The 22,659-nt window shown below is 50.0% G+C and overlaps 1 protein-coding gene across 1 annotated transcript in view; it reads left to right on the forward strand.

Annotated features, from left to right (window-relative positions):
- Positions 1-22,659, forward strand: part of FSIP2 (fibrous sheath interacting protein 2) — a gene marked incomplete at both ends in the record, with an annotated part of 46,597 nt that overhangs the window by 6,765 nt on the left and 17,173 nt on the right. Inside the window, one exon of the mRNA XM_079783086.1 lies at positions 11,911-20,893. Within this exon, the coding sequence (XP_079639212.1) occupies positions 11,911-20,893 (8,983 nt within the window). The remainder of the gene's footprint in view (positions 1-11,910; positions 20,894-22,659) is intronic.

Raw genomic sequence — 22,659 nt, forward strand, 5'->3', positions numbered from 1 at the left:
GTGGTCGGCAAACTCATGAGTCAACAGAGCCAAATATCAACAGGACAACGATTGAAATTTCTTTTGAGAGCCAAATTTTTTAAACTTAAACTTCTTCTAATGCCACTTCTTCAAAATAGACTCACCCAGGCCGTGGTGTTTTGTGGAAGAGCCACACTCAAGGGGCCAAAGAGCCGCATGTGGCTCGCGAGCCGCAGTTTGCCGACCACTGCCCTAAGCCACAGTGCCGTCCTTTGGAAACAAAGTGCGTACTCCGAAACAACTCGTGTGAAGTGCTTAAAGGTTCTAGCCCACAGTAAGCACTCCATTCAGTTCCTTGTCCAATCAAATGAGAGGACTGGCCGTTCCTACAACACTTATCCCCTTCCATACTTCTGGGCCTCCCCTTCCCACCCCCTCAGCCTGCACTGCCTGCTCACTGGCCATCTCTCCAGACCCGGCAGTAAATCCAGCTCCAGAAAGCCTTCCTGAATAGACCCAGCTGGCGCATGCCTCTCCTTGGCGACCCTATAGTCCCTTACATCATTCTTTTTCCTTTTTGATGCATTCGAGCCGCACTGTTATTTTATTTTTCAACTGATCCTAGAAAGAGGGAGTGAGGGAGAGAGAAACATCGGCGTGAGAAAGAAACATCAACGGGTGCCTCCCGTACAATGCCTGACTGGGAATCGAACCCACAACCTGGGCATGCGCCCTGACCGGGAATCCAACCCACCACCTTTTGGTGCACAGGACGATGCTCACACGAGCCAGGGCTGCTTTGTGCCATTCTTGACACACGTGTTACAGACTCCCAGCCAGCTTTACCAGCCTCACACGGCAACCTCGGTGTTCCTTGGGCACCTAGCACGCCATGCCTGTATGCAAGTATAGACTACATGCATGTTTGCTGAATGAGCTAATTGGATCGATTCAGCTCATTGGGATAATGAGAGCAATGCCCCACTTCGGAAATCCCTTCAGTAGCTACACACATTCCTTTCTCGTCAACTGTGAACTTTCTCACTTAATAGGAACAGGGGGTTCAAGTGGGCATTTTAAGCCCTTGTTACCCCAAATCCCCCTTTTGTGAAGAAGTAGGCTAGGGATGAACGTGTGCTATGGAGGCGACAGGACAGGATAGGACAGGACAGGACAGGTTTCTCAGATGGAACGGAAGCATTGCTCTGTAGTCATGTCGTCCCCCCACAAAGCACACGGCCCCGGGGCACAGACAGGCTGAGGAAGGGCCTACTGAGGGGTCTGCTGCGGGGGACCGGCGGCTCTGCTATCTGTCCTCGCTCCGACCAACGCCCTGGGCGCCGCGGGAGGACCCTCGCCCTTCCTGGTGCGGCCCGGGAGCTAGCAGCGGCCCTATTGCGAACCAGGGCTCGGTGCAGTGGCTGCCCGTGCCGGGGTGGGCCGCCTCAGGACCGCAGTCGGCACCGTGGGCTGCTGGTGGCTGCCCGGAGAGGACACCGCGCTGTGCGCTCGAGCTGGGGTGGCCTCTCCTCTCGGCCGGGAGGAAACGCTGGCCCTCGGTTATTTATTCTCATTTTTTAATTTAAACTTAAAAATAATAATTCATGCATACCTCCCTCCCCCACCCCCGCCTCTGGCAACCACCAGCCTGTTCTCTGTGTCTATGGACTTGGTTTACATACCAACTTTTAGATCGCACACAGACGAGAGATGATCTGATATTTGCCTTTTTCTGTCTGTCTTATCTTACGTAGAGTAATGCCCTCAAGGCCCACCCATGTGGTTGCAAGTAGCAAGATTTCATTCTTTATGGCTAAATAATAGTCCATATTTTATATATATCACATCTTCTTTACACACACACACACACACACACACACACACACACACACACACGTTATTGTTGAAATTATTATAGATGTCTCCCATTTAGCTGCTTCCACCCTGCCCCCTACCCACCCCCAGGTCTTCACCACCCTATTGTCTGGCTCCATGGGCTCTGTCCCTCATTTGATCGGAAGGGATACTCTTTCCAGAGCTGTTGTCTGTCTTCCATCCCACATCTCCTCGCTGCCTCCCCACTGGTCCACCGGCCATTAGCATAGGACTTAATCCCTCGGGCCAGGAAAAGGTGGTCTATCTTGGGTAATTCTGTCATCACCATTATTAAAAATAAGTGTTTTCTTACATTTCTTTAAGCTTATACTCCAATGAAGAAAAAGAAGCCTTCTGATGATATAAAGACAATTTACACTGTTGGCGACCAAAAACCAAATAAAGGAGGCTATGGTAATTGTAATTGATTAGTGAGATAAGAAATACTAAATAGTAATTTGGGAAAAGACTGGGTTTAGATGGCCCCTTTTGGTTAAATGCAGATAAATCCTCTGTTCTCTGTTGTCCAATGACCGGTTTAGAGGGATTCTTACCAGAATTTGATCTCTAGCTACTGATTTAGTGTTTCAAACTTAACATGATAGCATCATTTTAGGAAAATTCAGTGAAGGTTCAGTGCTATTAAATGAATAGTACATGAAACCTAACAAATTACAACCTAATTTTATAATACTCAAAACGATTTTAGGAAACTCTGAAGTGAGTCATAAATCAAGTACATGAACTGCAAAGCCACCGTGAAGTTATTATTTATCTCCTACCGTACTGTGTCACGTGTCTGTCAGAGCTCACCCGAACCCAGAGGGCAGCATCAACATCCTCCAAATCAGCGGTCGCCAGCCTTTCGGACCTCACGGACCACCGGTTGGCGACCACTGCTCCAAACGTTCCACGATGAAAAGTACAGGACTGTTCACATGGAACATTGATCTCCTCCCACTATTAAATTTCCGGGGGAAAAGTAACGTGTAACAGTTAAGTCCCTTTGTTCTTATCAGTTAGCATCTAAAGAATAAAGTCCAAAATCTTTCCTCCCTGAGCCTGTGATCTGATGAGTCTCATCAAGATTCAGAAACCTGGGAAGAGACAGGGCTGCCTTGGGGGCAGCTGAATGTCACTCAGAACCACCGAGGTCGAGGTCATGCATCTCGAAGCTCCATGGATCCCACTTTTATTTTTTAAATATATTTTTAATTGATTTCAGAGAGGAAGGAAGAAGGAGAGAGAGAGAAACATCAATAATGAGAGAGAATCCTGCCGCCCCCCACTGGGGATCAAGCCCGCAACCCTGGCATGTGCCCTTGACCGGAATTGAACCTGGGACCCTTCAATCCACAGGTAGACGCTCTATCCACTGAGCCAAACCGTCCAGGGCGGATCCCACTTTTAAATTCCAAAGACTTTTGTATAAAACACCAAAGGGTTCTACAACGCACACAATGATGACATCAACGGCCCACATCTACTAAAATGTAGACCCTGAACCTAAATTCTCAATGTCTGACACAATTATCTCACCCACGGTGATCGTCTCAAACTCAAGGGTTTCATGGAACCCAGGTTGGTCTTACTGATATTTATAAAAACAAACTCAGTGGTATTGAATGAAAGGATGCCAGATGGAAAATCTTGTTTTCAGCCTCCCCAGGCTGCCAGTCTAGCTGGGACAACTGTCGGGGGATCAGACCTATAAATATAAGTCTAGTTGGGAGGCATTTTCCATGAAAAGATGAATTCGGAAAGTGCAGTGGTACCAATCAGGAACAGAGTGGAGTTGATCTATCTAAGCTCCACTCTAAGAAGAGTGGTATATATTATTGATTTCAGAGAGGAAGGGAGAGGGGGGGAGAAATAGGAACATCAATGAGAGAGAAAATGCTGCTGTACGGGTAAATGGCATGTAAAATGGTAAAACCATTTTGGAAAACACTTTGGCATTTCTTAAAAGTTAAACACACATAAAAAAGGAACAAATTTTAATACTTGTGACATTGTGTTAAGTGAAAGAAGCCAGGCAAAAATAAGAGTACATACTCTAGGATTCCATTCATATAAAATTCTAGAAAAGTAAAATAATATTGTGTGAGAGGTACAGAGCAGTAGTGTTAAGGGATGGTAAGAGCAAGATGGATGGATTACAAATGTGGGTGAAATCTTTTGAGGGTATTGGGGATGTTATTTTGATTTCAGTGATGGTGTCACAGCTATAGACATTCTAAAATTGATAAAATCATTTAATTTAAATAAGTGCAGTTTTTTATACTTCAATCATACTTCAGTAAATTGTGGGTTTAAAAAAAAAAAAAACAACTAGTGTTTTTTTCTTTCATTTGGTTTTAGAACAGACAACAGGCGTTCATCAATCTCCAAGTACGTCCAAGAATGTTACCAGAAATTCATCAACTCCAGCTATGTTTCAACCGAATGCACGCGATAATAGTACTGAACAAAAGGTATAAAATGATGTCCCGAACTACTGTATGGTGATCATTAATTTACCAAACTTTCCCTTCTATGAACAATTTCTTTCACTACTGGCAAGATACTGATTATTTAGGAATATTGGATTCTGTTCCTGAGATCTGATCCTTCTCCTTGAAACTGTTGAGTTAACTTTGTGTAAACTCATTCTATAATTTAGGAGAAACTCACGTAATCAAAAATTAAGCAATTATAATCATAGCTAATATTCACTGAGCATCTGCTGTTGGTGAAGCTCTGTGCTGAGCCAGAGGCAAGGGAGAAGGAGAAAATGGGGTCACGTGGGATACAAAGATGAGACAAGCACTTGAGAGCACATTGTCTAGCAGGCGAGAGAGACACAGTCAAATGTTTTTACAATAAAATAAGGTTCTGGGATGAGGAATTTTGTTTTGATTCTAAGCAATGTGCCCATTCAGCATTAGATGAGAGAGGACTGGATTGTCTTTCCCTGAAACAAACTGAGTGACTCTACACTTTTAGAACTGACTACTGAATGGACTCCATGCTTTGAACAGAATATGGAGTATTGGAAGAGGAATAAATGTGTACATTGCTATCTATATACAGAACTCAATTTCAAAATAGTTAGCTTTGAGATTCCTGTGAGAGGTATCTGAGAAAGTTGGTAAGACATATTGTTCCTGAAACAATTTTCATGAGAGAATTAGGAGACAAAGGGGTGAAAACAAATCTGTGTTTGTTTCATAGAAGGCAAAATCTTTTCAAGTACAGTCACCAATAAATGTTTTTTTCTCTTTAATGTTGTACCACATAGAAAGATGGAATAATAACTAGAAAATCAAGTATTACCAATGGCAAAGGTAAGAAAATGAAAAAATATAATTGTTTTGTTGCTTATTAAGAATATAATTATGGTTTCATCATAGTTTTTCAAGCTATTTGTTTTACCTGATTACAAAAATCATGGTTATCTTAGAAAATAAAGCATGGTGTAAGATTGTTTATGATGATAGATGTTGTAATTAGCCCAAATATCTGAGTGATTGCTTTGTGAGTATGGCTTTTGAAAGTTGCCAAGTGTGGAAATGAGGGTCCCAGGTGGCTGTGTATAGTGACAGGCAGAGTAAGTTCCTGACACTTTATGGCTCAGCAGGTTACCCTACAGACATCGGTCCCCAGGAAGCAGTGCCAGCAGAGTCCCCCCAGATAATACACCCCATTTCCCAAATCCCCTGGAGTGGACTGTACATTAAATAAATACTCAGAGGGAAGGCGGGGCAGGAAGAGATTAACTGGAGATTAGCATTACCTATGACATAAAGAATAGGGTGTTGAAAGCCTGGGCGGGTCGAGAACTGGGTAGAAGGGCGTGATGGGAGGGGGAATATCTGTAATACTCTCAACAATAAAGGTTTTTTTGGTGTGTTTTTTTTAAAAATACACTTCGATTTCAGAGAGGAAGGGAGAGGGAGAGAGAGATAGAAGCATCAATGATAAAGAGAGAACCATTGGCTGCCTCCTGCACACCCCTACTGGGCATGAATCAAAGCTGGGACTCTTCTTCAGTCCAGAGGCCGATACTCTATCCACTGAGCCAAACCAGCTAGGGCAAAAAGTAATAAGTTTTTATGTGCCTTGTTAGATTTCTGGAAGTCCCTGAAAAGTTCCTTCGTATGCATATCTAAATATACAAGCAGAAAATCTCACACATCTCTATCCAGAGGCCAATGACTACCTCAAATTCAATACAGTCAAATGCATCATCTTCCTGAGCCTTCCAGTGTCACCCAGGAACAAAACCGAGTTATCTTGGACTCTTCCTCTTTCTTGTAGTTTGCATGGCAAAGTTGTCGCTTTCTGTCCAATCTGCCCTCTTCATTTCCCTGGCCCGCTCCTCTGTTCCATGCCCACAGTTCCAGCCCTTGCTTCCTCCGTCCTTTACAATGTTAGTACCCTTCCTCCCGCTCTTCCTCCTCTTCTTCATCCACCATGCATTTGCTGTAAAAGCATTCTTCCTTAAAAAAAAAAAACAGCCTTGGGCCCAGCTAGTGGGGCTCAGGGGTTGAGTGTCAACCTATGAACCAGGAGGTCATGGTTCGATTTTGAGTCAGGGTGGGGCCTGCAGGAGACAGCCGATCCATGATTCTCTCTCATCATTGATGTTTCTATCTCTCTCTCCCTGTCCCTTCCTCTCCGAAATCAATATAAATGTATTTTTTTTAAAGCACTCAAATGACAACAAAAACCCAACAGCTTTGGTCATTCAAGTAGTTGTAAGTTTTTCGCTGCAGACTGAATGAAATGAAAGTTTTTTCGGCCATGGTCTGTGGTTAGTTATAGGGATTAAGCTGGTCATAATATTAAATAAATTAGGAACAGAAGTTAAGGATTTGAGACTTTTCCTTGGAACTGATGGTGAACCACTAGAAATCTATAGTCAGTGATCATCCAAAAAGGCCACGCTATCCTTTTATTTTATTTATTTAATTTTCCATGCTATCCTTTTAGATACTTCCTTAACTCAGACAAATCCCCCATATGGTAATCCAGCGACTGTGACAGCTCAGCAGGAGAACACTGGATCAGTTCTACTCATTAACATTCACCCAGGCCTAGCTGGGTTGGCTTAGTGGACAGAGTGTCGGCCAGCAGAGGTTCAATTCCGGTCAAGGGCACATACCTAGGTGGGGATGGCGCATGTGGGAGGTCACCAATCGATGTGTCGCTCTCACATCGATGTTTCTCTCGCTCTGTTTCTTCCCTTCCACTCTCTCTAAAGACACATGGGGAAATACCCTCAGGTGAAGACTAGCAACACCTATATAGTCACCCCTGCTCCAGCAATGTCACCTCCTCTGTGTAAGCGCATCACTTTTTCTTTCTAGGTGCCGCGTACCCCTCAGCTCCAGACACTCTTCTTTCCGCTCAAAATTCACCCACAAGAAATTTCCACAGATCTTCACAGACTTATTTGGGGCCTCCGAGAATTGAGGAATACAACATTTCTTTCGCCCCAAATGCAAGCTTAATGGATGAGGTACCATTTGAAGACCATCCTTGGTACAAAACATGCCATTCACCAAGTGACCGTACCGAGGGCAGCTGCCAGAGCAGGCTGCGGACGGCACCTACCCCTGCCAGGCGGGCCCGGGCGGGTGTTTGGGAACGTGCTTTTCTGGCATCCCTGCCGGACACAGAGTGTTTCTTCCTGGCGAGGTGGGCACTGGGGCTAGTCTCTGGAAAGGATGTCATTTTTGCTGAGCACCTGACTGCCATCGGGGGAGCGGGAATTTGCTCTGCGCGAAGGCGGGGCTCTCCCCCGGAACACTGCACTCATGTCCTCCCGCAGGAGAGAGAGAGCATGAGGGTGACTGTGGGTGGCGTTTCCCAGACCCCGCCCGTGCCTTCTCCCTTCCCCCCCTCCCGCCCCCATCCTCCCCGACTGGTCCTACAGTGGGCCCTTTGTTTGTGATAAATCTTCAGTGTGAGCACAAACACATTCTGAGTCCCGGTGGCTTAGCAGATCACCAAATGGGTGACTGCTCTTGTGGCCCTCCCAGGATACAACTGTGCCATTTTAAATTCTGTAAATTACAGACGTAATCGAAACAGCACACAATGGGGATGCACCTTAACAACTGGCATTTAAGGGACATTCTCCACACCTTAGATTTCTGTGTTGAAGTACATAGAGTTAGCTGACGTTCCGATCCTGGGGAGTCCTCTGAGGATGTTTGTTTGTTTTGTTGCTTGGGTTACACAGAAGGACGTAAACGCTGCTGCTTGGAATAAAAGACAAAGCAAGAGAGCGAGCTATAGCTACGACGCAGGTAAACACCAGCCCCAGCCGCTGGGTAACGTACGCCGTCTTTTCATTCATCCTTTCCGCCCGCACTCACTGGGCTCCTGATTGGTGCCGGGTCTGGGGCTGAACACGGAACGAAGAAAACCCAGGACTCTCACCCAGGGCGTGACAGTGAAGTGAGGAGGCAGTCCTGCCCATAACGCCCCCACCACATGGTGAGTGTGGGGAAAACAGTGCGTGTGCACACGCGTCAGAGCAAGTTGAGAAACAGGAGACTCACTGACTTAGCAGATGCTGAGCAAGGCTCCCGGGGAGGCTAACGCAAGCTGAATGAGACCTGAGAGATGAGAAGTTACAGGAAGGCAGAGGGTCCTCCAGGCAAAGGACACAGCCCAAGGGCTCGGAGGCATGGGAACGGGGTCCATGTGGGAATCAGACGTGTTTCTGTGTGTGTGGACCACAGACTACATCTGAAAGACCAGCCGAGAAGACACTGGCCAGGGAGGTAAGAGCAGCAGAGTGGAGGGTGCGTGTGATGCCTTGCGAAAGAAGGGACTGGCGCTTCGTGATCGGGAGTTTCTGCAGGGTTTTACACGAGGCCGTGACAACAGAGGTTAAGCACCGACTGCAGGAGAGTCGTGGCAGTTTTATAAGTTGCTGGGGAAGGGCACCAACTACCATTTTCTTTTTCTGATAAACAGGACCACAGGCTCCTGACCCAGACCAAAACACTTTCCCTCCTCGTTTTTTCACAAATATGTAAGTATCTAAGGAAATCAATGTGTAATTGTAAATTAATATTTTCGTAATTACACAAGTTCTAGTCAACAGTGAATGGGGAGGGGGCCTCGTCCTTGGAGGGCCGCTGGGATGTGGTGAAGGTCCTGCCTTTCAGTCCCGCTCAGCACTGAGCTCCAATGCTGAAGCAGACAAGGGGGTGTTCTTCCTTCCCCACCTACCTCTCCTCCCGGTGGCCCCACACTTCCCCTGTGGGATTTTCAGACAGATGTGTGTTTCATGCCGTTTATACAGATATGTTTTATCCCTCCTCTGAGTAATAAAGCGTGTGGGTCAGTACAGAAGGAGGAGGAGAAATGGGTGGGTCTTGGAGGACGGGTTGACAAAAATAAAGTTTATCCGTCCTTTTGAGTTTCTGTAGAAAAACTCTCAGATATGAGGAGGACACACTGATTCAATGATCAGAAATGTTAGAAAAGGTTCCATAGATTTTTGGCCTTAAGTGATAACTAAATGATCCCCTTTCTTGACTTTACAGACAACCGAATAACCTACAAAAAAAAGTACGTATCATAAAATCCATTGATAAAGTAGCATATTAATAATACTTGCTACTGTGTCATAACAGAAAAAGAGCTGTGAATCAAATAATGAGTCATCTATGGCTATTAGGATCTCTCTTTGCCCTTATTTTCTTCTTTAATGTTTCCTTTTGGTTAATTCTTGGATTTTGTAGGGGTCTAGAGTTCTTACCAAAGGGAATGCTGGCCTTGCAGGAAGGGGTCTCGTGCGGCGAGAAGGGGCAGGGGCGTTAAGGGACCTGACCGTTATAAGGGCATCACCAGACACACACATTCACTCTGCCATGGGAAGCCACGAGTGACAGGGCTTTGCAGACTTGACTGATAGGCCGGGATGCCTGGGTCTGTCCCTCGCCGTTTTCATGGGCAGAGAGCTAGTCACCCACGAAAGTCACATGAAAGGCACCTGGTCACCCATGAACTGAGACGTGCAGCAGGCAGATAGGAGGGTAGGTCCATAAGTCACACCCAGGTAGGAAAGAACGAGGGCGAGGACTTCACGTATCCTGACATGCTTCTGTCACATGGACACCTACTCAACTCATAGAAAGCGGAGCGAACACCAAAGCTTTGACTCCAGGAATATTTCCCAGTTTAGCATTATAATGGGATGGAATGCACCTGAAAATGAGATTCTGCTGTCCACATTTCACTACATGGAAAACTTTAGGGATATCTCTCTTTCATATCTCAAGGTTGGAAACACTTCCTCCCACCTAGCCTAAGAATGACACTGCAGATCTGTGGCATATTACATCTGATTATAAAAAAAAACAAAAAACAAAAAAAACAAAAAACAATATATATTGAATGTCTTGGTTTGTATGTGTTACAGTGGATTAGAACAATTACTTCCTCTGTGAGAATTTAGATTTTATTCTTAATGTAGTTGATTTAGGATATGATTATATGAAACAAGTATTATGCAACAGAGGCTGTCATCCAACATATGTTGTACATTGTACAGTAAGTGAAAAAGTATCTTTAGGAAATTAAAGTGATTAGAGCAGGAAAAAAATGGCTGTCCCTGGGGTGCCTCCAAACTCTCTCAAATGCATCAGGAGAGAGGATGCTACATACATGTTCCCTTTTCATTGAATGTTGGCCTGAAACATGGATAATGCCATGCTAACGTCAGGCAATATTTGGGGTGTGAACAGCCTCAATGCAAGAACCCTATGGTTTACCCTCGTACCTATACAAAGCCTTGCGCGCTTTGCTGCCAATTACTGTTTACAGCCTTTATGTCTTAAAAGGAATCATTTAAAAATAGTCTACCAGTTTATGACAGGCAATAAATTGGATTTTTGCAAGCCCAAAGGAGATTCTCAGTCAGTAGAGGTATGTAGAATGATCTGCTTCTACTCTTGGTCCAGTTCAATCAGCAACAATACCACTGACCTCTGAGGAAACGGCCATCCTTCCATTTATATTTCCAGCTCAAAAGGAAGAGTTCTCCAACTCCCTGACTGTGGCTCAGCCCTCCTGACTCTGACAGACCCAGTTCTAGCTCGGCCCTTGTTTTCTGTCTAAGCCAGTGGTTTTCAACCTTTGTAATGCTGCGACCCTTTAATACAGTTCCTCATGTTGTGCAGGGTCGCCTAAGACCATCGGAAAACACAGATATTTACATTACGGTTCATAACAGCAGCAAAATCATAGTTATGAAGTAGCAACAAAAATAATTTTATGGTTGGGGGTCACCACAACATGAGAAACTGTATTAAAGGGTCGCGGCATTAGAAACATTGAGAACCACTGGTCTAAGCTAATGTTTCCTTCATTGCATCATCTTTTCTCAGCCTTCCTACCCAAGACACTGCACTGACACTCTCTGGTTGGGTACAAAGGCATCCAATCCCCACAAAGCATTAACTCTAGGTTTTCTACCAAATAACCCTTAACAATGAGCCGTAGTCCCTCACAGATCACAGGCTCATCCCCGCATCAAGGAGTGGGATGAAGGGACGAAATATCTTCCATCCTCACATGTTAGCTCAGCAGGTGTGTCTGCAGGCACCCACGTGTTTTGATGACATCAGTTTTGAAAACACTTTGCTAGAAATAATCTGGTGTCTTTTTAGAAATTTGCTGGGTCATAGGCATGATGCTGCTTCTTGCTAAAATACTTGCATGTTAGGATTCTAGACAGCAATTTGGTGGTTTTCTTTCTTTTTCTTTTTTTTTTTTAATCAAAAAGTCACATATCCCAGCAAAAAGAAAAAATGTTGGGGTCAGGGAGAGTTCTGAGGGAATGTGAATCAAATGGAAACATATATAAAAATAGTTCACAGTAGAACAGATGAAACCAACTTGAAATTAATCAGAAAGTCTCAATAGACTCTTGACCTGTTCTCTTTATGACCACGATAAAAGGCAGTGATGCCTGGCTTGTTAGAAAAACAAGCAAACGCTACCCTCTATCCCCGAAGAGAGTAAGTGGCTCCATGATTTTCCTTTCCTTCCTGCCTGCCTCCCTCCCAGGTGACTTCTGACGAGCTGAACGGTATTCTTCAGAATATCATGGCCTGGGTGGTGGCCACGGTGACCAGCATCCTGTACCCGGCCATCACCAGGTACGAGGAGCGGCTGCGGAGCCAGGCGTACCACGGGGACGCGGAGTCCGCCCTGTCCTCGGACAGCTCCAGCTTCTGCAGCACCTGCAGCGAGGGCTTCACCTGCGGCAGCTACACGACGGCCACCACCAGGCCCTTCCCCGGGGCGCCCCGCGCCTTCACCGTGGACATCGCGCTCAGGCGCCCGCCCACGCCCCTGAAGCCGCTCTCCGCCCACGTGGAGCGGACGGTGGTGGAGAAGACCTACCACACGGAAGGCCCCCCGTCCGCCCACGTGGAGAGGACGGTGGTCGAGAAGACCTACCATGCGGAAGGCCCGCCTTCTGCCCACGTGGAGCGGACGGTGGTCGAGAAGACCTACAGCGCCGACGGCCCGCCCTTGACCACGTCCCTCACCTATAAAACAGCCACCGGGGTCTATGCGCACCCCAAGCTCAGAAGCTGTAAGTCGGACAGTTACCTTCTGGCCTCGTTCGAGGGAGGCGCCCAGAAATCCAAGGATGCCACCACGGAGACGGAGAAGGACGGCCTGGAGGGCCCGCAGCTTCCGAAGCGAAAGGCCAAAGCTGAAATCAAGAACTTGGAGAAGATTTTTGTGAACTTTAAATGCCACCTCCAAGGGGAAACGGAGCTGATTTTAGAGAGCATCTTCCAGGAAATCATGTCCGACCTGACGCAGGCCATTCCTGCCATCTCTTCGGTCACCGCGGAGGTTTTCGTCGACCCCAGTGAGCCCGAACTGGGAGACTTTCCCTCCAACGTGGACATCAGCTCCGTGGCCTCCGACATCGTGGAGAACATGCTCGAGAAGCTGCAGTCCGCCGTGGAGAGGAAATGCGTGGAGATGTTTGCGCAGGAAGACTGGCCGGTTGACATGGCCCCCAGCTTCCTGCCCATCGGGGAACGCCTCCTGCCACCGAGCGGGGAACCGCCGACCGCCCCCCTGGCCCGCCCCGGGGAGCCCATGTGCGACGTGGCCGAGGACATGGTGCAGACCATCCTGGCGAAGCTGATGGCTCTGGCGGCTGGCAAGCAGGACGAGCTTCCCCAGCTGGCCGCCGCGGCAAAGCCCCCCTACCCGCCGCGCACCCCCGGCCCCGCGGGCACGTCCCTTCAGAGAGCCGACGCCAAGAAAGCGGGCCCCGAGCCCGAGGCGGCCAACTTCCTGGTTAAAGAAGAAGTACAGAGTTTGATCTCCAGCATCTTTGCCCAGTCCTCGCTGGTGGGCTACATAGAGGAAGCCATCAGCACCATCCTCGGCTACGTCCAGACCGAACTGAACAACGAGCGGCTGGTGGCGTCCGAGGAGACGGTGGTCTTTCTGCGGCTGCTGGACGACATCTTCACGCAGCTGCACCAGGAGCCGGTCAAGGCCGAGGCGCCGAGGGGCAGACGCCCCAGACCCAGACCCCCTTCTGGCGCCCATGAGAAGTACCGGCTGGCCGGCACCACGATCGCCAGCGGTCCCCGGCCCAGGAAGCCGCTGCCGCCCATCAACGTGCCCGGCATGGTCCTGTACTCCGATGACGACAGCGAGGAGATAGACAGGATCGTGGAGAACGCGCTGGATTCTTCTCTGAAGAGTGAAAAGGGGAAATCGCAAGAATGGGGTCCCGAGTGCTGGTTTACAGGGAGAGACCCTCGTTTTGACAGAAACAGCAAACCGCCCCCAAGGCCCGCGTCTCTCAGAAGCAAAGTTGTATTTTACGAGGGATCGAAGACCGAGGCTCCGGGGGCTCACAAGAAAGAAGTTTTAAAGGGAAAAGCCTGCTCCTCGAAAGACACGCTGACGTTCAGCCAAGACCAAAAGCACCAAATACAAAAGGCGTCCGCAAACGTGATCAAAGGCGTCCTGATGGAGATGCTCAAGGACCTGTCCTCGCCTCCGGGCCCCCCGGGCGGGAGAGCCGGCAAAGCCGCCGCCGCCGCTGTCTTCTCGGGAAAGCCGCGAGGACTGTCGGTGCAGGAGCAGCTGGACCAGCTGTTCTCCGCGTCAGAAGTTAACACGGTGGCTCAGGAAATAACAGAGGCCGTGATCAACATCCTCCACGCGGCCCTGAGCCGCATCCCCGGCACCCCCCAAAGTGCCATCCCGTCCTCGGGGCGTCAGACCCCGCTGGACCGTTCTCACACTCCCGACGCGGCCAAAGAGGCGCCACATAAAAAACCGCTGAAAATATGGTTTGACAGTGAGAAGAAAATGAAGTATTTGTCTTCACTCGACTTGGGCCCGGAAACGCCTTCCCTGTTGGGGTCTGAGACACGGGAGCCCCAGGCCGTGGACGACGTCTCGGGCGACATCGTGGACACGGTGTTCAAGAAGCTGAAGGGACTCGTTTACCCAAAACTGCACGTGAGCGCCACGCCGCCCTGCGCGGAGCCGTCCTCGCTGCACCGCCAGCTGAGCGCCTACACGGCCAAGGTGGTGGGCATCGTCCTGCAAGCGATCCAGAAGGAGCTGGAGCTCGGTCAGGAGAACCAGAGCCCGCCGGAAGCCGCCGACGGCAAGCCCCTCCGAGGCAGAGGGCGCTCGGCTGACACTGAGGACGCGGACTCGCTCGTCTCGGATCTCGGCAAAGACATCGTGGCCTCCCCGTTGCTAAGTTGCATTTGCGAGATGCTGTCAAGCGCGCATTCCGACCGGAGCAGCGTCTCCCTCCCTCCCGAGGAGCCAAGGCCTTCGGTGTCGTGCGGGCCTGACGGTCTCGGCAAACCGCCCACGCTTCCAAGTCGGCAGGAGAAACAATCTTTTTACCAATACTTAGCGACCCCGTGTGCTATCCACAGCGACCCCAATGGACAAGACCGCAAAGACAAAGGCAAATTGCAAGTGCTGGACAGCATTGGGGAAACCCTGTACGAGATGCTGTGCAAGCTCCTAGGCGCCCACCCGGAGGGCCAGCCGCCCTGCGCTCAGCCGCCCCGAGAGAAGACGAGTGAGAGCCAGGGAACGGCCTTGAAGCTGTCGCCTAACCTCCAGCTCATCTCCCAGACCATCCTGGACAGCATCCTGGCGAAGCTGTGCAGGATGGACGCGGACGCCAGCTGCGCAGGTTCCGGGATGACAGCGGCCTCCGAGTGCCTGGATATCGATAACCTGTCGTTCAAGTCGATCATTGAGGAAATGGCCAAGTGCACCGACATCATCTCCAGCATCGTGTCCAGGATGCTGCGGGACAGTAACAGGGAGGAGGCGGACGGGGAAGCCAAAACCGTTGCTCCCGGGCCTTGCAAAACAGGGAGCACGAGAGAAACGCCTCCCAACAGACTGACAGCCATGGCGGCCGACATCCTCAACGTGGTGTTTGCGAAGCTGGAAGGGTTTGCCAGTGGGAACCTAGGAGCCCTGGACCCCGTCCGCGAGGGACGCAAGACCAGCGCCAAGGTGGAGCTGCCGGGCGACGGCGCCAGCGAGGCCGTGGACGCCTGCGAGGAGCTGCTGCGCTCGGCGCTGTACGCGCACGCCAAGAAGGCGTCCGGCACCATCCTGAAGGCCATCCAAACGGAGCTGGGCGGGAGCCCCGGGGACCTGCGGGCCAGCGCCAAGAGCCCGTCCCCGGAGAGACAGCTTCTGAAGAACGTGATCAACCTGATCTTAGACGTGGTGTCCTCAGATGTGTTCGATGACGCCGAATCCGAAGAGAGAGCCATGGAGTCCTGTGGGTACCGGCCGACCTACGGGAACTTCCTTCCCGGAGGGGCCGAGCCGGACCCGTGCCTAGAAGACGCTGGGCCTGCAGAGAAGGAATCCGGGGCCGAGGGAACACTCCCGAGGGAAGAAACGCAACCGGGTTCTCTGAAGCAGTGGGTTCTGGTAAGGACCCTAAACAAGATTGAAGGGAAACTGAAGGAGCCCCAGAAGTCTCCCATCGTGCCCATTATCAGGAACATTTTGAACGAGATTTTCCAAGGGGCTCTGGTCAACCAACTAAACGTGCTTTCTCTCTCCTGCCCTCCGCGGAGGGGCGCCCCGCCTGATGTGGATGGCGAGCCGCTGGCTCCGACGTCGGTCCCGTTCATAGACCAAAGGACGGGCCCTTTGGTGTCCGAGGCCGATGTCACCGTAGTGGTGGGCGATGTCGTCACGACCGTGCTGCATAAGCTTTACGCAGCAGCCATGACGCAGAGAAATGCGAGTGAGAACAGGTACAAAACCATCACCTTCTCAGCGAACGTTTCTTTCCGCGTCCCCGCCTGCGCGGAACCGTCCTCAGTCGCTGTGCTGGATGGGGATCCGTGTCCTGTCCCACCCCGACTCAAGGCCAAAGGAAACGTGGCTGAAGATATCATCCAGGAGATACTAACAAACCTAGAAACCTTCGCTACTTACAAAGTAAAATCTCTCTTTTGTCCCCAAATCAAGTTCACAGTCCCCGTGCCTTTCCCTGTGCCGCAAGACAAGAGCATTTTGAGCAAAGCGCTGTCCGCCAAAGGCCTGTATCCGGATGATGGGTTTCCTCCCTGCTCCGTGGGTCATATTCTGGAAAAGACCAACTCGTGCCAACTTTCTTTAAATAAACTAAACTCGCATGCAACAGAAGTGGCCAGGAAGATTTTACAAGGCATCAAGCACGAGTTAGATAAAGAAAGGGAAAGCCCTTTCTTGACGCACAACATCGTGGTTTCTGAGGGGATCGCGAGTCAGATCGTTAACACGGTGTTAGAGATCGTCTCGTCCAGAGGCAAGTTCGACAAACGCGACTCTGAGGAGGAGCTTCCCTCGGGCCTGCAGGAGGGCGTCATCGAAAGGCTGTTCAACAGGACTGAGTATCGCAAAGAGCTTCAGTTTCAAATACAAGATGTCATGGAAGGCATCCTCTGCGACATTTATGAAAAGACGCTGCACCAAAACAACCTGGCCTTCGCCACGCCCGTGCTGTCCATTGAGGGCGCCAACAAGATTGTCCCACAACTTTCTGTCCCCAAGTCGGACGTCATGCTGATCTCCAACGACATCGTGGACCTCGTCCTTCACAACCTCAGCTCGGCCGTCATGCTCGGCATAAGAGCAGAGCACGCTCCTCCTCCGGCAAGACTGCCCCTTCCCTTCTGTGACGTGTTCCCACACGTAGAACGCCGCCTGCCTCCGCTCATGGGCTCACAGAGCGGCGGAAGCACGGAGAACGGGAGGCCCGCGTATGCCGTCGCGAGTCAGATAGCTGTGGTAGAGCGGGACGACCCCACGAAGCCCGCCCCTGACCCCTGTGAGGAAAATGCTCACTTCATCACCACAACTATTGTCAACCAGCTGGAATCCTTCGCCACCAAAAGAATAGACTCATTAATTACTCTTGCTCTCCAGCCCAAAGAAGAGCCCTTTGTCAGCCCGGGCCTGGGGCCCTGTGAGCCAGAGAACAGCCTATTTCGTGACCCAAGCCGAAGGGCGTCCACTGTGAACGCCCTGAAATTACCAACGGACACGGCTCTCAGCCACGAACTTGCAAATCCCGCGTTTGCGAGTTACAGACAAGCACGGGGACCCACCCTTCACCTCTCCCAAGCTAGTCTTAAGGAATACGCCGACGTCATCGCCAGTGTCATTTTGAAGCTTATTAAAAATGACTTGGACCTAGAAATCCAAAGGGCGTATCTATATCCAAACAATATTTCATTCCAGGAAAACATCATGGTGAGTGAGATTGTCGACAACACCTTGAGGATTTTAAATGCTAAGAGATCTGTGAGGGAAATTCAGTTCTACGCAAAAGACCATCCTGGCGCGTTCGCACCGCTCGCTGTACCAAATGAAGTGCTGCTGGGACAAAGAGAGCTGGACAGAAACGCCGCATTACCTCTGTTTTCACAGTACCCATTCGAACAAAGCCAGAGGCGAGTGGAAAAGGAAAGCCAGAGGGCTGTTTTGGAAGACATATTCATGAGACGTGGGGAATCCAAACAGAGAGAAAAGGCCGCCTTGCTCACTCCGGTGAAAGACGTTTTAAAGAAAGTGTACCAACAAGTCGTGAAAATCAAAGGCCACTTGCCTCCGTTCAACGAAACCCCCTACGCGGTGTCTAACTCTAAAACGAAAACGTCAGACATCACACACAAAAACGCTGTCCAGTCACATATTACCAGCGCAGCCAATGACATAGTCGAGAGTGTCTTGGGGGAAATGTACGCTGTGGTGGTGACCTCCTTACACGAAAGTCGCCCAAAGGAAGCCTTTGAAGACAACGGCGCCTTTCCTAAGCCACCGTCCTGCGCGGGAGAAGCTAGGCAAGCAGGGAGAGGAAGTAATTCCACGGGGTACCTGATGCCACAGGCCTACCCTTCCCCAGGCGACCAAAACACGGCCCTGCTCGAAAGCACTTCCCAGCAGCCCTCGCCGCTGCGAGTGGGGAAGGAGTTAGTCCAAATGGTTCTCGATAAGATCACACATTTTGCCTCCGTTTACCTGGAAGAGGCCCCGGAAAGATGTGCTGATGACTTGCAACCGCAGAGGCTCCAGAGCCTTAAAGTGAACCCGAAGGGCAGCCTCCAGCCAAGTTTTAAAACAAGTTTAAAAGCAAAATCAAAAGTGACTTCTCTGCCTAATTTGAAGACAAAACCGTCCCTCGGCCCAGCTGGTGCGAAGGCCAAAGGCAAGACCAAGGTGGGGCCTGGGGAGAGGCCCCCGAAGGGCAGCCAGTCCAAGACCTGCCTGGGGCTGCCGCACACGCTCACCGCCGGGGACGCCAAGGGCGCGCGGGCCGCCAGGCTGCCCGCCGCAGACCTGAGAGCGCACGCCACGCGCGTGACCAGCGCGATCCTGGAGACGACCGTGAACGAGTTTGAAAAGGCGAAGCAAACGAGAGCCCTGGTCAGTGTGAAGGCGTTGCCATTGGACCAAATCGTGGCGGCAAACAGACTCGTCCACGCCGTTCTGCAAGGGGTGTCCGCGCCAGGCACCCACAGCCTGGCCCCTCCGAGCGCATTCTCGGCTCCGGCTCCCGCGGACCTCAAGCCTTCCCCGGGGCACACGCGCGTGGGGGGCTTCGCTGAGACACAGGCCTGCTTTTACTTGGAAAACGTCTCTTCCCAGCTCGAGCAGATCTTCCCTAAAGACGGAATATTTAAGAAAATGTTTGACAAATGGCAGGCAGAAGCAAATGACATGGAAAGTGAAAAATGTAACTTACTGGTAGTGGCTGAAAATGTGTTGACTGTAATTGCAATGAAATCGAAGGAATTAGAATATTCTCTTTCCCTTTTAAATCTGACGCACCCTGAGGACTGGGAAAGCGGGCTCCATGGCCGCTTTAAAGGAGCGTCCGCGCGAGCGGAGGCCACCAAGGCACAAATTAATATGTTCGCGAGGGAAATTGTTGAAATGCTGCTTGAAAAACTACAGCTGTGCTTTCTGTCCCAGATGCCCGCCCCGGACAGTAAGGACGCTCTAGCAAGTCGGAAAGAACACACTGCTCAGAGCAAGCACGGCTTTCCGGCCAAGGACGTCCTCGGCGGCGTGCCAGCCTACTGCGTGGACCCCAAGGACCAAGCGTGTCTGGGCTCTGCCAAGCAGATGGTCCTGGACATGGTGGAGAGGGTGCTAGGCATGCTGGAGTCCTTTGTAGACTTGCAGTTTAAACATACCTGCAAATACGAATTTTCCGAAATGGTGAAAATGCCTGTGGAAAACCTGTTTCCGGCCCAGCAGAGACTGTTAAGCAAAAAGATGCTGCCCAAACTGCAATCACTGAAAAAGTTGGCTGATGATTCCAGGTCAAGTTCTATTATTTCCAGGGAAAACGCACAGAATGTTTTCCTACAGGTTCACGCGTTCCACTCAGAATTGCTCACGTGCGCTGTCACCATCACCAGCGACATGCTGGGTGTCATCAAGAGCAAGCTGGACGAGGAAATAAGCCAAGCAGAGCCACCGGGCAGCGGGCTGCACGAGAACGTGGCCGCGAGTGAGATCATCGGCGCCCTGATGGACCAGTGTACGCACGTCAGTGAGTCTCTCATCAAAAACCTCCCGAGTCTGTTCCCAGGAGTGGAAAACACCTACATCGTTAATCATCTTGCATTGGCAACTGATATGAAAATTCCCAAGTCAAAGGAAGTTCATTTTAGGAACGGGCCGCCACAGGTCAGCGTTCCCGGTTTGGTGTTTCATCCTGAAGACGACACGAAGAAGAGGTACAGGGCTCCAAACAACGTCCCTCCGTATGCCAGAGCCCCTGGAGAAGGCCCGGGCAGAAGCTCGGAGCCCATGGAAAGGCCTGACTCGGCCAATGTGCCAACATCCTCTAGAAACCAGGTCCCAGACTATGGCCCCCGGGAATGGTCATCTGATGGAGCCATGCCAGGAACCAGCTCCCTCCCTGAAGGCAATATCTTACAAAAGCTGTCTAAGAGGGTGACTGAGTCCACAGAAGAAGCATTAAAGCAAGGCCTGTCCTTCATAGAAATGCAAAAAGCTAAAAACCCAAAAGTGTTTCATTATGGGACCCCAAAACCAGTTGGTGGGCCTGACCAAACCCAGACAACTGTTTCTCCACTCAAGATATGTTTAGCGGCAGAAAATATTGTCAACACTGTGTTGTCCAGCTATGGTTTTCCTAGTCAACCACCCATGAGTGAACGCACGGAGACAATTAAACCATTTTTCATATCCGCGCCAAGCCCTGGAGGACACAGGGGTGAGAAGAAGAGTGTGCGTACCATGTGGGGTGACAGGACCAGCTGCATCCCGAAAGGAGGAAGCAGAAACCCGGAAGCCAGCAGGGGAGACTTTTCTTTATTGCAAAAATGGGAAAATAAGAGCGACCCAAAGGTCAAGACTATGAAGGAATTTGAAGTCATTGCTTTTGCTGATCATGAACTGGGTCCAAATGAAATTAATCTGGTAGCAAGACATGTAACCACATGTGTGGTCACATATTTCCAGAACTTCAAAACTAGAGGTAAGCAAAAGAGAGAACTTCCTGTAAACGTTGACGTAATTTAGAAGAAGAAAAAAAATACATGCATTTAACGGTCTCTAGAAGGAGCTGCCTGGACCATCTTTCTGAAAACAGCCTTGGAGGTGGGGACTTGGTACTCCTTACTGCGTCGGGACCCTGACAAAGAGTCCCACATTCACGGGGTTGGAACCTGAAAGGGTGTGGTGGCCATTTTCCCGCAGCGCAGATGAGAGGTAACGGGACTACGTGAGAGCCGGGTGGAGCACGGGGCATGGGCTCCAAAGGGTTTTTTAAATTCTCGTGCATGGCTTCTTCACGCCAAAGCCACAGTTAGCTGATTGCAGGTTAGCAACTCATCTTTTCACGGTGCACAGTTGACGTCTTTTGTCATTATTAGTCACAGTTTATAAGAGCAGTGGCATTCAACATCTGGGGTTTTATTGATTTTGGTTTTGTTTTTAATATACCTTTACTGATTTCAGAGTGGAAGGGAGAGGGAGTGAGAGAGAAAAACACCAGTGATGAGAGAGAATCACTGATTGGCTGCCTCCTGCACGCAACCCACACTGGGGATCCAGCCCGCAACCCGGGCACGTGCCCTGACCAGAAATCGAACCACGACCTCCTGGTTCATAGGTTGATGCTCAGCCACTGAGCCACACCTGATTTTGTTTACATTGCAGTATCCTTACATTCCTTTTAGGTGTCGTACTATAAACATATTCTTACAAAGATAGTTTCACTCCCTTTCTAAGATGCTTGCCTGCATATGTTAGGTTTAACCACATGTAATAGCCATTCTTGCATGTCCAAACCTGTTGATTATTGGCAATTTCATAAAATGGAACCTGATAATACTGTAATAACCCTGAACTGGATCAATAATTCCAGTTACCAGTAAGCTACATCACCAGTCCAGACACATCACTTGCCCGACATTCGAAATATGAGAGTATATACTACCAGTCCTGCCACCTGCAGACAAAGGTCATTTCCAGACTTAAAATTGGCATTTTTTCTGAGGTGAGCAGTTGTATAACTGTCTCCCAGCATGGCCTGACTGAACTTCATAAAGGAAAACAAAGCCAACCAAAGCAGATTTCTGACTCCATCCCATTGGTGTCCGGTGCCTTCCCGTGATCTCGCTCACGGTCCTCCTTTCATGAGGAATATTCCTTCCTCGCTCCCTCCATCTCATCATGGGACCCTCTTTTCAAGCAGTCAAAGCTCAGCCAAACCCCTCCCACCTCCACAGAGCCCTGCCTCCTTCCACACGCGGGGGTGGAATAGACGGCTGCGTCCTGAGGGAGTGCTGAGAGCCAAGACTGGCGCTCTGACCAGCCCTCCGAGAAGCTGGCCGCCCCAACCAGGTGTGCGATTTGCAGTGAATATGTTGTTGAGTGGAAGAGAGAAGGGAGTCCTCCGCCTGGCTGGCTTGGCCTCCCATTTTTGTGACAACCTACAATCTGGGGGTTAGTCAAGTCCTGCCATGACCACGCATCCCTTACACTTCCGCAATGAACACAATTCTATTCCATCATGTTCTTGTGGCCACACACTCCTCCGTTTCCTGAGTGACACACAGCATACCATGAAATGTTTTGACTCAAAACATGTCCTCAGTAATTATAGGAGGTCCCCCTTGTCACTGTGGACATGCAAGGATATAAAACTCATCTTGAAACTCATGTTTCTGCCCCAGAATTTCCAACCTCTTAGAGCCCATGACCATCTAAGCAAGTCAGACATCAGCACTTGACTTAGAA

Source organism: Cnephaeus nilssonii (genome assembly GCF_951640355.1).
Source record: "Cnephaeus nilssonii genome assembly, chromosome: 10".
Lineage (NCBI taxonomy): Eukaryota > Metazoa > Chordata > Mammalia > Chiroptera > Vespertilionidae > Cnephaeus > Cnephaeus nilssonii.